General features: G+C 33.2%; 1 protein-coding gene across 4 annotated transcripts in view; it reads left to right on the plus strand.

Moving 5' to 3' along the window:
• ATRNL1 (attractin like 1) overlaps positions 1-14,418 on the plus strand; it is an 831,070-nt gene that overhangs the window by 420,503 nt on the left and 396,149 nt on the right. For all 4 annotated transcript variants that reach the window (XM_002808513.4, XM_015148255.3, XM_015148256.3 and 1 more), the window contains one exon: positions 8,916-8,994. In XM_002808513.4, the coding sequence (XP_002808559.3) occupies positions 8,916-8,994 (79 nt within the window). The remainder of the gene's footprint in view (positions 1-8,915; positions 8,995-14,418) is intronic.

Raw genomic sequence — 14,418 nt, forward strand, 5'->3', positions numbered from 1 at the left:
AGACTCAAGAAGCACTTCGAAAGCTTTGGATACATCGTGACCATAGCCTCCAGATGGATAAAACAAAATATCTCTGTAGAGAATATCAACATTATCTATAGAGTATAAACAAGACCTCAATCCCTTTTAAAGTCAAGGTAGTACAAGAGAGATGGATTAAAGGGTACAGCAGAGGCCAGGCGTGGTGCCTCACACCTGTAATCCCAGCACTTTGGGAGGGTGAGGCAGGTGGATCACGAGGTCAGGAGTTCGAGATGAGCCTGGCCAAGATAGTGAAACCCCATCTCTACTAAAAATACAAAAATTAGCCAGGAGCGATGGCACGTGCCTATAATCCTAGCTACTCAGGAGGCTGAGGCAGAAGAATCGCTTGAACCCGGGAGGCTGAGGTTGCAGTGATCATGCAATTGCACTCCAGCCTGGGCAACAAGAACAAAGCTCCATCTAGAAAAAAAAAAAAAGAAATAACAGTGGAGAGGGCTCTAATGGAAGTAGTCATTCTTAATTACCAAGTCAAGGACTATCTCTCAATGTTTAGTGCTTTAAGAAAACTTTCATCAGGTACTAGATCTATTACCTATGCATATGGGAAAAGTGACATTTGATCCCTGCTTCAAATATAAAATAAATTCTAGGAGGAAAGGTAAAAGCAATGAAGCATCTAGAAGGTAATGTAGGAATTATTCTTCATAACATTAGAATATAGAATGGATTCTTAAACAGGACACATAAAATACTATAACAAAATTACACTACAAAAAAAAGAACACTTTTTCTTATCAAAAGACACCATTCACATTATAATGAGTCAAGTCACACAGTGGTATGAAATATTTGCAAACTGTATAAAAGGCAAAGGCCTTATATTCACACTATGTAACTCATATAAATCAATTAAAAATAGTCTGAAAACTCCTCCAAAAATGACAATAAACTGACATACACGTCACAAAAGAAGACATCCAAGTGTCCAACAAAATACGCAAGTGCACTCGACTTAATTTTTATCTGGGACTTCAAATTAAAACCACAATGTAATACTACTATATACCTACTACAGTGGATAAAAAGAAAAAGACAAATAATACCAAGTGTTGGAGAGGATGTGGAACTATTAATACTTTTAGTACACTAGAAATTGATGCGATGGCTTTGAAAACAAGTAGACATTATATTCTAAAGTTGAATTTACATATACTCTATGGCCCAACAATTCCATGTCATCAAAGCCATGTGAACCATATTTATAGAAGCATGTTTTACATGCCCCAAACTGGGAATAACCAAAATACCCAAAAATAATAGGATGGAAATATATACTTATATAATGTGGAGCAATGGGGGGGAAAAAAAACGAATGCCAAAGGGTCAAAATAGGTAACACAAACATAGTGTTGAATGATAGAGGCAGAAACAAAAAAATAAATATGATAGTGTTATATTTGTAAAAAATTTAGGAATAGACAAAACTAAAATATAGCATTAAAAATAAATATGATAGTTCTTTTTGAGAAGGAGAGATTGAATTAAGTTCTGTTTTTTCAAGCTGGTGGTTTCAAGGGTATATTGTCTTTGTGATAGTTTATTGAGCTATATATTTAGGGTTTCTCTATTGTGTTATACACTAATGATTTAGAAAAGGTTTTCAAAATAATTAAAACTTTTGTCCTAACTATATGGTTTTAAAAGATGTGTTTCAAAACACATTTAATGTAGGAAGAAACACTGTATACATTGTCCTTTGTCACTTTTTGTTACAAGTTTGAAAGAATAAGGTATTATCCAGGTAGGCTACTTGTAATAGGACTTACCCAGGAAGATTTTCCTTATTAGATATGAGTCTCTCTAATACTCCATCAGATGAGGCTTGAGACTACTCTATTTTCTGTAGAGGTTTAGGAAAATATTTAAGAGTTACTAAAGATGCTCTGTAGACTCAAAATCTGTTACAGAGCCGTGGCAGAGAGGTTAATATAGGTAGTCTTCTATAAATTTTTCATAAATGATATCTAGTGGATTGTATTCTTTTCCAGCCTTCATTTAACTCCCTCCATGTGGCTGTGTAGCAAACCATCTAATTTGAATGGGGTTTATCTCTCACCAGCTTCATGGTTGTACCAATGCCATTTATTGCATTGTCAGTGTTTGGTAAGGAGTGGGCATGTATAATAGTGTATTATATAAACCCTGGAACTGCTGCAATCATTTTTGTTCCTAAGAGTTAAACAAGCCTGAAAATAAAGTTGGTGTGTAGTGTTATGCATAGTCCAGAGAATCATAAGAAAATGTATCTAGGACCCTGATCAGACCAAACCTGGAACTTTTCTTCCTTTGGACTTTGGGAAGTGTCTTAGTCTGCTTGGGCTGCCATAACCAAACAACACAGACTAAGTGGGTTAAACAATAGAAATGTATTATCTCCCAGTTCTGGAGGGTAGGCAGTTCAAGATCAGGGTGCCAATTATTGGTCTCTGGTAAAACCTCTCTTCCTGGCTCTGCAAATGCCTGCCTTCACACTGTGTACTCACATGGCCTTTCCTCCATGCATGCAGGAAGAGAGGGAGATTATGCAAGTTCTTTGGTGCCTCTCCTTTAAGGACATTAATTATATCAGATCAGGATCCCATGTTTATTAACTTCATTTAAACCTAAATGTGTCCTAAAGGCCCTCTCTCCAAGTACAGCCACACTGGGGGTTAGGGCTTCAACATATGAATTTGAGAACACAATTCAGTTCATACCAGAGAGTGTAAACTTCATGTAGATCTCTTCTTTGTACCAGTTCGAGTTAGGTGTTCTGTTACTTGCATTTGAAATAATCGTAACTGATAGTGCTCCTAAGGTTCAGTAACTCTTGCTTAACAACCCTCAGAAGTTTGTACCAATTTTTTCTATGAGTGTATTATTTACCACATTCAACCACTGGGCTTTTTTGATTTTTCATCTTTTTTCAAACTGATGACTTGAACATATAAGCAATTTTTTTTCTTTTTAATATTCATAGCTCTTATTGCATTTTAAGTTAGAAGTGTATTCTGTTAATATTTTAGTTGGTAAGAAAAAAATCCATTAAATGTTGTGAAGGTATGAAATTTAAAGATATTTTGTGGAATAACAGTTATTAGGAGGTAAATTTCTTCATTTTCTAACATTTTTCAGTGAAATAAAATAATATATCCAAACCATCTTTTAAAATATGTACTTAAGACTTGACATTTATGATCAGTTAACCTCAAATTGCTATAAAATAGCGACAATATTATCTCTTTTTGCAATTGGCCAACTAGATTACCACCAGAGGGTATTTATTTGTCACTAGCAACCTGCATTACAGTGTAACCTTACAGCACACTATGTTACTTATATTGAATTCTTTTAATTTTACCTAAATAAGATTACCTAATAAGTTCCATATTCTATTACATTAACAATTAACAATCCTTTTTTTTACATTAACAATGTAATTGTTTTACATTAACAATCCTTTCAAAGTGACCATTTTATGAATAATAAAATCAAATCGTTGAAATATCTCTCCCTAAGTTTTTATGCTTCCCTTTTTTATTACTGTAGCTGATGTACTTTCTTTTTAATGTTTGTTTTCTTTCTTTCTTTCTTTGTTCTTTTTACTCCCTATTTCCTTTGGGCAGATTGTACTGAGGGGTGTTGAACCTTTCAGATCTTTTGATATTATTATCATACAACATATTATTTTTTTTAAAAAGAAAGCCCAGTTATCCCACCAATATCTATATCATGGAGCATAAAAACTTTTGCATAATATAATAGAAAAAGAAGACCTGAAAGAAAGCCGTAAATACGTATTTTTTTCTGACAAATTTGCCACAATACCAAATTAAAAGATACTAATGTTCAATGTTACCCATTAAACCCTTTGATTTAAGAGATAGAGAAAAGCTAACTAGGATACACAAACCTACAAATCTGTCATTTAACATAATAAAAGTTTGCAAAGCTTCTCTGTCCCATCAATCATAGTAGAAGGCGAAGGGGGGACAGGCTTGTCACATGGTGAAAGCAGGAGCAAGCAAGAGAGTTAGGGGAGGAGAAGTGCCACACATTTTTAAATGACCAGATCTTAGGAGAATTCACTCACTATTGTGAAGTCAGCATCAAGCCATGAAGGATCTGTTCCCCTGACCCGAATACCAGGCCCCACCTCCAACACTGGTGATTACCATTCAACCTGAGATTTGAGTCGGGACAAATATCCAAACTATATCAGAAGGGATAGCATGGAATACAGGACACTGCTTCACATGGTCATTCAAGAAATTCAGATGGTGGAAATTCTGTCATTCTTCAGGTGTCCAAGATTGTCAATAAAGACAGAGACTCTCTAGTAGTCACCAAAGGAAGAATGTGACTTTTTAACTATGCTGAATAAATATGACAAATATTTATTGTTTGTTTGTTTGCTTCTTTGTTTTGCTTTTTAACAAAGCAAGTGTTCTTAATAAACTGGTTTTTGTTTGTATGTATATTTTTTAAGAGAACTGTCACTTTTGTTTGCAATGTAATTTATTAGAAATCAAGAACATTGATAAAGTATTACCCTATATAAAGATAATAATGCCAAATGAGACATTCAGTATTAGAAAAAATGATGTTATTCAAATCAATTAAAAAACCAATTTCACGAGGCTGAGGCAGGAGAATGGCGTGAACCCGGGAGGCGGAGCTTGCACTGAGCTGAGATGGCACCACTGCACTCCAGCCTAGGCGACAGAGCGAGACTCTGTCTCAAAAAAATAAAATAAAATAAAAATTTCATTTATTTAGCAAAAATGTATTGACAACTATTGTATGCCAAGTAGTAAGATATATTTTACTGGATTTTTGATATTTATTGGAAATTATGAGAATATTATTTTAAAAGTATTTTCTTACACTGTTTATTGATTTTAGCAGCCAAGTTTTTACATCATGTTAGCTCTTTTACTGCTAACCTAATAGGAATTAGCATAGAAAGCATCTGATACGAAACCTTAAAGTATATAACTCCTTGTTTCAACGAAGTGAAATTATGAAAGTTGTATATTTTATGCTATCCTTGAATATCATTACAAAAATGATGTTTATTTGAGTCATAAAGTTTAGATAAGAAAGAATTTAAGCTCCTCATGAGAAATTCAACTAGTATTCCTGTCTCAAACTGAATCTTTATTATGTAACTCTTAAGGAAGAGGAATGCTGTGAATTATTAATCAAATAAAAATACATTTTGGTATTTAAGTTGGGTTTACTGAATATAAGTAACTTTTCTATATATACTATTTTTACTGCAACAGATATTCTGAAAGAAACAGTTGACAGGATCTGGTAATCTGGGTGTAAGGGATGATATAATTGAAATGTAAATTGTTTTTAACATTTTAGCTGGAAAGTAATGGTGAAACAGAGGAGTGAGAGCAAAGGGAACAACTTGCAATTTAATACTTTGAATCTTAGAGGATTTACTTCAACTCTCTGTGACTTAGCTTTCCCATGTTTTCAATGACCACATGACAGTATACATGATCTATCATCTGCAATTATAGGAATTAAAGAGATAATTCATGTAAAATACTCAGCATAGTGCTTGGTACATATTACTCAATAGATGTTAGTTGCTTTTCTAATCATGAACATTATTAATGGTTAAGCTTGGATATGGTAGGTTTGAGGTGATATTAATATTTTTGTCATAATTCTTAAGGGTATCATGGTCTGACTGAAATTCAGATAAATGAACCCTCAGACCATATCTACAGTGTCCATTCTCAGTACCACATCTTAAGAGTTACATTGGCTGGGCGCGGTGGCTCATGCCTGTAATCTCAGCACTTTGGGAGGCCAAGGCAGGCAGATCATGAGGTCAGGAGATCGAGACCATCCTGGCCAACATGGTGAAACCCCGTCTCTACTAAAAATACAAAACAAATTAGCCAGGCGTGGTGGTGCGCGTCTGTAGTCCCAGCTACTCAGGAGGCTGAGGCAGGAGAATTGCTTGAACCTGGGAGGCAGAGGCTGCAGTGAGCTGAGATCACGCCACTGCACTCCAGCCTGGGCGACAGAATGAGATTCTGTCTCAAAAAAAAAAAAAAAAAAAAAGGTACACTATTAATCCAGGTATAACAACAGAATTATAACCACTATGATGATAATTCAGACTAGAGAAGGGTTCCTCAACCTTGGCAATATTGGCATTCTGGGCTGGGAAAATGCTGTTGGAAAGCCGACCTATATATCGTATGATATTTATGTAGCATCCCACTAGATGCCTGTCAAGTGGTGAAACCCAAAAATGTCTCTGGACACTGCCAGATATCGCCTGGAGAACAAAAACATTCCTTGTTGAGAGACACTGGACTTGAGGCAATCCTCCATACAAAAAAACCTGTCTATTCTTTAAATATATAAAGAAGTTTTAGCATACAGCGGACTGATTTTGTTTAACCTAGAAGGCAGACACAGCACTGATTGATAGAAGTTAGAATATTGGCCAGGCATGGTGGCTCATGCCTGTAATTTCAGCACTTTGGGAGGCCAAGGCCAGCGGATCACCTGAGGTCAGGAGTTCGAGGCCAGTGTGGCCAACATGGTGAAACCCCGTCTCTACTAAAATACAAAAAATTTAGCCAGGGTGGTGGCCTATGCCTGTAATCCTAGCTACTCAGGAGGCCGAGGTGGGAGAATTGCTGGAATCCGGGAGCAGAGGTTCAGAGGTTGCAGTGAGCCAAGATTGTGCCACTGCACTTCAGCCTGGGTGACAAAGCGAGACTTCATCTCAAAAAAAAAAAAAAAAAAAAAAGAATATTTTCAAAATTTGAATTAACTAGAAATAGAATGCACTAAGTTGTGAGTCAGCAACTTCTCAACTTCTCAGCTACAATGAGTATTTAATTAGGTGCTGTATCACTATCAGAGCTGTACTGGGAACTTCCTTCCTGGGAGGGACTTGGAACTAAGAAATCTTTTATATCCCTTTCAAGGATAAGATGCTCTCATTTTGACAGATGTAAAGATGCAGATTTGGAAATCATTTTAATTGAGGTCATAGTTGAAATCATGAAAATAACTGTGCTTTCTCTTTGAGGGCAAGAGAAAAGAAGAGCACAATTGCATGAAGTGAATTTTAAGGAATGTCCATAATTTAAAAGAGGGAATTTGGAATGTAACCTATATTCATTGAACCTATATTGATTTAGGAAGTATTGAGCAAAACAAAACAAAACAAAATGAAAGAATGTATTCAGGAGAGAGTTTTAAAGAATGAATGATTAGTATTGTCAGTTGAGAAGTTGAAGTCTGATAGTAGAGAAAACACCAGTTTATATAATTTCTAGAAAATCATGGTGACTTTCTGTTGAAAACAAATTCTGAGAAAAGTGTCCCCTAAAATGTTGAATATTACATAAAGGGTACCTATGTTAAAATCACTTCTATGGTTGGAAAGGTTAGTATCACTGACTTTTAAAAAAATAGATTTCCTTTGATTCTGCAGGCAGGATTAGAGAACGGATATTGAAACAGAATGATTATGAGATAGTGGGCACACTCAGAGCTGCCAGCATATGGAAAGGAAAAAACTTTGAGGCTTAAGTAGCTGGATTTGTATTTGGGTACTACGACTTACTCCATGTGTGACTATAAGCAATGAACTTCAAAATCTCTGAGGACTGGATTCCTCTTTTCTCAAATAACAATAATATATGCTATCTTGAAGGATTTCTAAGACTAAATCCAATCATCGGTGTGACGTATCCAGCACAGCATCTGGAATGTGTGCAGCACTCAATGGATAGATGTTAAAATTGACATTGTTGTTATCATTGTCATTGAAGGATATTCTAAGGTCTTCTGCTTCAAATGAGGCATAGGCAAGGAGAAAAAATGTATTGAAGACTTGACAAGAGTGGAAAGTGTCAAAAATTGTCACTGCTTATGAGTGACTCAAGTGATGAACACAGTGATTATCAATTAAGGATGAGTACCAGGTTTTACTTGTGGTGTCCAGTGACCAGTGAATCTGTAATGGCCCAGTTCTGTTCACTTCTGGGTCTTCTCATAGCATAATCTATGACTACAGAGCAAATAAGGGGAAAATAAACAGTGATACAGGGTTGCAATTGATTAATGAGATTCATGTAAATCTCTGTCATTTTGAGATTTGTTAGGCTTGAGTTCCTTCTAACAAAGTACCCTGCATTATCATAGTTTATTGCATATAGTACCTAATATATTAGACCACATGTATGAACATTGTAACTGACTTATTTCTTAATGTAAACATTAGCATATGCCAGGGTTTCTCAGCCTTGGTACTACTGATATTTCGTATTGCTGATCCTTTGCTGCTGGGGACAGTCTTCAGCGTTGTAGAATTCTTGCAACACCCCTGCACTCCTCTCCCAGTTCTGACAAACAAAAATGGCTGCAGACATTGCCAAATGATCCCTAGGGGGAGGGAGCAAAATAATCTTTGGTTGGGAACCACTGGAATATGTTCATATATAAAATAGTGATAAAAATAATATAAATGTACATGTGTAACATTTGGTTTTATAAAATTTCCATATTTTATGACTCATAATAGCAATTCTAAATAGATTTTGGTTGTGATTTCTGTTGCTTCATAAGACCAATGGAATTATAAATTTACATTCCTTCTGACAGAGAAAATTCTAAATATTGACCATAATCTATAGCAAGAAATGTAAATATTTTTTCTACCTGTACATTTTTATTATATTTGAGAGAACATTTTAAACATTGGAAATTTATCCTATTTTTGATTGTTTATCTAGACAAAGTAATTACTTACATATATTTTTGAGTCTTTCATGTACTTTTTTTTAATTACATAGTTCAAATAAGTTTTGAGCAAAAATTATTTGTGTTTTATTCTCCAGTTGTTTCCTGTCCTTATTGCTGGTGGCTGCTGTGGTATGGAAGATCAAACAAACTTGTTGGGCTTCTCGACGGAGAGAGGTATCAGTAATATTATTTAATCTTTTGTTTAAAGATTTAAGCAAATAAGTGAATCTCTATTGTCTGTTAATTAACATGCTGTCTTAGAATACAGAATTTCAAATCATTTTTACATACTAATATTCAAAAATCACTCTAGTATTTTTTAAGCTTTAGAGCAAACTTTATCACTGTAATTTTAAGTTAGTATTTGTAAAGGCATTGGTGTGTTGCAAACTAGTTTCTAAAAATGGTATTGGAATTTATAGTGAATACAATTATTTATTATGTTTAAATGATTTTGTAATATATTTAACTTAGGCATTTAGTTATGCTATAAAGACATAATTTATTTTTCTTGAGTGTCTGTTGAAATTTAAAATTCTGAGTGGTAAATATTTTTGGTTTTGAAAAAGATTTTATAGCCTAGAAATTTATTATAACATTCTCTTTTTGGGAATCAAATCTTCTCCATTTTTTGATTATCTAATCCAACTATGTTTAAAGAGCACATCCATTGGATAAATTTCTGTATTAGAATTAATTATTTTTCTTATAATCCTAAAATTGATGAAAACAATAATATTCTTAAAAATAACAACTGATTATGTAAATTGTGTATATTTGTTAATTGAAAGGAATGAAGAAACAAAATCATCTGAGGAGCAAAAGTATGCAGTAGATTTATTCTTCTATATCTCATTTATTCAGAAAGCTAGTTTCTGTTTTTATCAGTATTCTTTTATTATACTATATTCTATTAGTATTAATCTTAGTATTTTATTTGCTATTGCACTTCTCCATATATTTCTATATGGGTTTTTTTTTGGTAACAATATAAAACAACAGTATAATTGCTTACCTTCTTTTTTCCACTTAAAAAAATGTAATATTTAAAGATGTAAAAATAATCCAGGGTGTTCTAAGCTGTAGAATTAGTAAGTGACATGAGTTCTTCTTAGTCTATTTTTAAGCACCCATCAAAGATCAGTACCTATGTATAATATATTTGTAAACTGGAGTCCCTCCCTGCCTTCAAATCATTCATCTTAATATTCTCTGCCTCTCTGATTTTCTGTATCTGGCCAGTGCAACATCAGTGAGGGTTTACTTGGAATGACTGCATGTTAAAAAGTAATCCAATTGAAAAAGCTTATTAAATATAAATATATAAATATTTGGCAAGAAGTCAAATTCTCTGCAGAGGTAAACAATCATCTAGACATGTTAGATGATCTATTACAGTAAAATTATAGATTTGGGAAGGAAAAATCAAAATTATAGGCAGGTAGTGTGAAGGCCTTCCTTCCATAATGGAATAGGGCAAGTGACAATTTATGTCCTTAATCATTAGAAGAGAAGGCTGAATCAATCAGGGATCCTCGGTTCCCATTGCATCGTGAGGAGCACTATTTAAATATCTGATCTCTAAACTTTATAAAATGTGTCTATGTAAATATAGCATTGTGAAAATATCGAATTGTAACTCTACCATTAATTGGCAGCTAAATATAAGTAAGTGGTCTAGTTAAATTTCCTTACCTCTTAAAAGAAGGATTTGTACCCTAGAGTTAATTCTCAGTTGTGGTCTATTCTTTCAAGCCCTATAAATGTCTACATGTAACTAAAGTTTAAAAATGATATTTAATATTTGTTAAAACTAATATGAATAGTTTAGCTATAAAACTTTCATACTTCTCAAAATGACAAAGTGATTTTGGCTAATATTGTATTATCTCAGTGTAGTAATGCTGTTTATTACATAGTAAACAGGTGCTCTGGCAAGCTGATACTACTTTAATTTTTAAAATATTAATATAAATTTATCTTTTGGAAGTCAGAATCGTTCAATATATGTGGTAGATGTGGAAAGGATAAAAGAGAAATAGTAGAGGGGAGCTAGATTAGGATCACTTTCCAGTTTATATCTGTATTATTAATATTACTATGTCCTCTGGAAATTCCTTTAATATAATGCCCTTCTTTCCAAAACTCATCCAGGTAGTGCTTCTTTCTATTAAAGTGTATAATAGTGTTTGCATTTAATTTGCTACCGCTTCCAAAAAAGAAAACGTGTTTTGAGAGTTTATGTTATGCTATAGCATTACACGTTAAAAATATTGTGAAGAGTTTTCTCAAATATAGTTTTAATAAATTCCTTTAAATGTAAAATCCTAAATATTTTAGAAACTATTCATATATTGATGTCCAAAGTAAAGATGACATTGACTTTGATGAGTATTAGAGAGCTGCTATTAGCTAGTAATGTTTATATTGCAGTCGTCCCCCCTTATCCATAGTTTTAGTTACTCACAGACGATTGGAGTCCAAAAACATTAAAATACTTTGAGAGAAAGAAATGTTGGGGGGAGGTGGGAAGTGACAGTGGGAGAGACCACATTTACATAAATTTTAGTACAGCATATTATTATAATTGTTCTATTTCATTGTTATTGTGGTTAATCTCTTGCTGTACCTAATTTATAAATGAAAATTTATCATTGGTTTTTTATATATATGGAAAAACATAGTCTGTATAGGGCTTAGTAGTATTTACAGTTTTAGGCATCCCCTGGGTGTGTTGAAACATATTTAAGGGGGAACTACTATGTTAAGAAATTGGTTTTCATTTTGGTCTTAAGAGACCTGGAGATTTTTAACCACACTAGTTGTAGTTATGTGCTAATTCCATTTATAGACTTCATGTGAGTGGAGGTAAAAATATGTTTATGTCTAATCCTCTCTTTATTCAGTTTTAAATATTAGATTAACTGTAGTATTTCCAAAAGGAAAATAACCCACTATTATTTCTTTATGTGAATGTTACTGTCTCTTCAAAACATTGAAGAGATCAATTATTGTAAAGCTCAGAGGACACCTTTGATTAGTAAAATGACAGTTTATGTGTTACAGTAAATGAAAGTTACTTAAAGGATTCTTTCTTTTTAGAATTTATTTAGTTTTATTACAGCAGTTATACTAGTTGCGTTTCCAAATGTAATGAAAGTTTAAAATGAAAATAATCTTTGGAAATGTTTTAACATATTGTGTTCCTTCAACTAGGTGTGTTACTTTTTTAACTAAAGTTTTGTTTTCTCATAAACACAGATATACTTATTGTGGCATAATTTTAAATTCAGAGGACAGTCATGTTATGACTTTTGAATAACACCCTTGAGAATTCAGGGGCTCTTAAACACACATTAAAAAAAATGAAACTACAAAAGGCTTCAATTTTGATATGACCCCTTCATACACTAACCCCAAACAAATTTCTATGGTAACCCTGTTAAAAAGATGAAAACTTTCTTTTGGGATGCGCTAATGAATGGAAACAATAAGTGTATATTGATAAGTGGAAATATTATAATACACTAGAAAGATGAATTCATTTATATAGCTTGTCCTTTTTACAGAGGTGTTAAAAACATTTAGCTTCAGTGGCACATTCAGTTATAGTCATCACATTATTAAAATATTTGTCAGGAGCAAGTATATGTAAAAAGGAGTCTATTGAGCTGTTTTTATGCTTGATAATCTTCATTCTTAATCTGAAATTTGAATTTTAATAGGTATCATACGGTGTAAAGATATTTAATTGTTGAAGATATTTAATTGTTCACTGCAATGAAGAGATTTGATCAAAAATTTGACTATGATGTGTGCAAATATGATGCTTATTTTAATAGTTACAAGAAGCTAATTTTTTCCATTTTGAGTTGTTTAACTGTAGCATGTCTCAGTGAAACTTTAACTGCAAAATCTGTAGAATACAAGATCCATAGGCAAAGGAAGGGTTATTTTTACATTAACTTCATATTACTAGTGAGTCTATTTGAATGATCACTACATTTCATGTGATAGCAATTTTTTCCTTTTTAATTCTTGTAAATTTACAGTTTTTTTAAAGTTTAAAAATATTTTAATGTAGAACTTTACCACACTACTTTTTTTTTTTTTTTTTTTTTTTTTTTTTTCTGATATGGAGTCTTGCTCTGTCGCCCAGGCTGGAATGCGGTGGTGCAATTTTGGCTCACTGCAGGCTTCACCTCCCGGGTTCACACCATTCTCCTGCCTCAGCCTCCAGAGTAGCTGGGACTACAGGCGCCCACCATCATGCCCGGTTAATTTTTTTGTATTTTTAGTAGAGACGGGGTTTCACCGTGTTAGCCAGAATGCTCTCGATCTCCTGACCTGGTGATCCACCCGCCTTGGCCTCCCAAAGTGCTGGTATTACAGGCGTGAGCCACTGCGCCGGGCGACCACGCTACTTTTTACTATTTCTCACATATTAGACTTCTCTTCTGCTTCAAAATCAATACAGGAGAATTTGGAGGATAAGACATGTCCAATGAGGGATTGAATTTATGTTCATAGTACCCTATCTCCCTGCACAGTTTGTAATCATGAAGCATAAACCTAGATTTGTATTTTTTATTATCACCCTTAAATTTGAGTTAAAAATAATAAACCAATATCCACAAGTAGAGTTTTAGTAGCTTTGAGTAACAAACTAGTTTTCCAGAGGCAAATATGTTAGTTCTTTCCTTCTATACCTGTTTTATTGTTACAAAACCAGACATAAGTAATAATATTAAACTATACTTTAATAATGACATTTTATGGGTATATAAACCAATTAGTTATAAAATATTCTCTGATGTGGTAAATAGTGATAAATAGACTCTCATCTAAGTAATATTAATGCAATGTAGCCGTGTTTTACAAATTGAACTACTCTTTTCTCCTGAGACACTAAATATATTTACAGAAAGAGGACTGGGCACAGAATAAAAACATTAAGGAAACAATGAAAGTGTTATTTTAGGTGGATAAATTCAAATTAACTGATTACATACTGCCTGCAACCTTTTGTAGAATTTCATAGCACTTCAAAGCTCTGTAGTTTGTAAATGTTTAAACATTTTAACATATAGATAAAGCTTTCCATTAAACACATACTTTTTAAAACTCATTAGTAAATATTTCACTCAAATAAATGTCTTTGCAGTTAATGGCCACAATGTCAGCTTACTGTTGCTTGTCATTTGCTTTTTATTGAATTGCAAACTAAAATGATTATTATTGTATTAATTTTCTTCCTTTATCCTGTGAGACTAGAAATTACAGGTCTTCAGCATGCCTATTGCGTTATCATACTTTGAAAATTTTAACATAAATTTACTTTAAAATAACTTGAATTGAGAAGTCAAATATGTATGGGGCTGAGATTTGAAAAATAACTGATATATGCCTTTTAAACCTGTTTCCAAAGACCTTATGGTAAATATAGTGCTTCCATTTTGCTCTGTTCAACAAAGGTATATCAGTTTCTTGCTATATTATAAGCAAATTGATAAATACTGAGGATATAAAGAAAAAGACATTGACCCCATTATTGGGGAATTTGTAGTTTTAAAACATTTCAGTGAGGCAGACAGACAC

The sequence above is a fragment of the Macaca mulatta genome, chromosome 9 (genome assembly GCF_049350105.2).
Source record: "Macaca mulatta isolate MMU2019108-1 chromosome 9, T2T-MMU8v2.0, whole genome shotgun sequence".
Lineage (NCBI taxonomy): Eukaryota > Metazoa > Chordata > Mammalia > Primates > Cercopithecidae > Macaca > Macaca mulatta.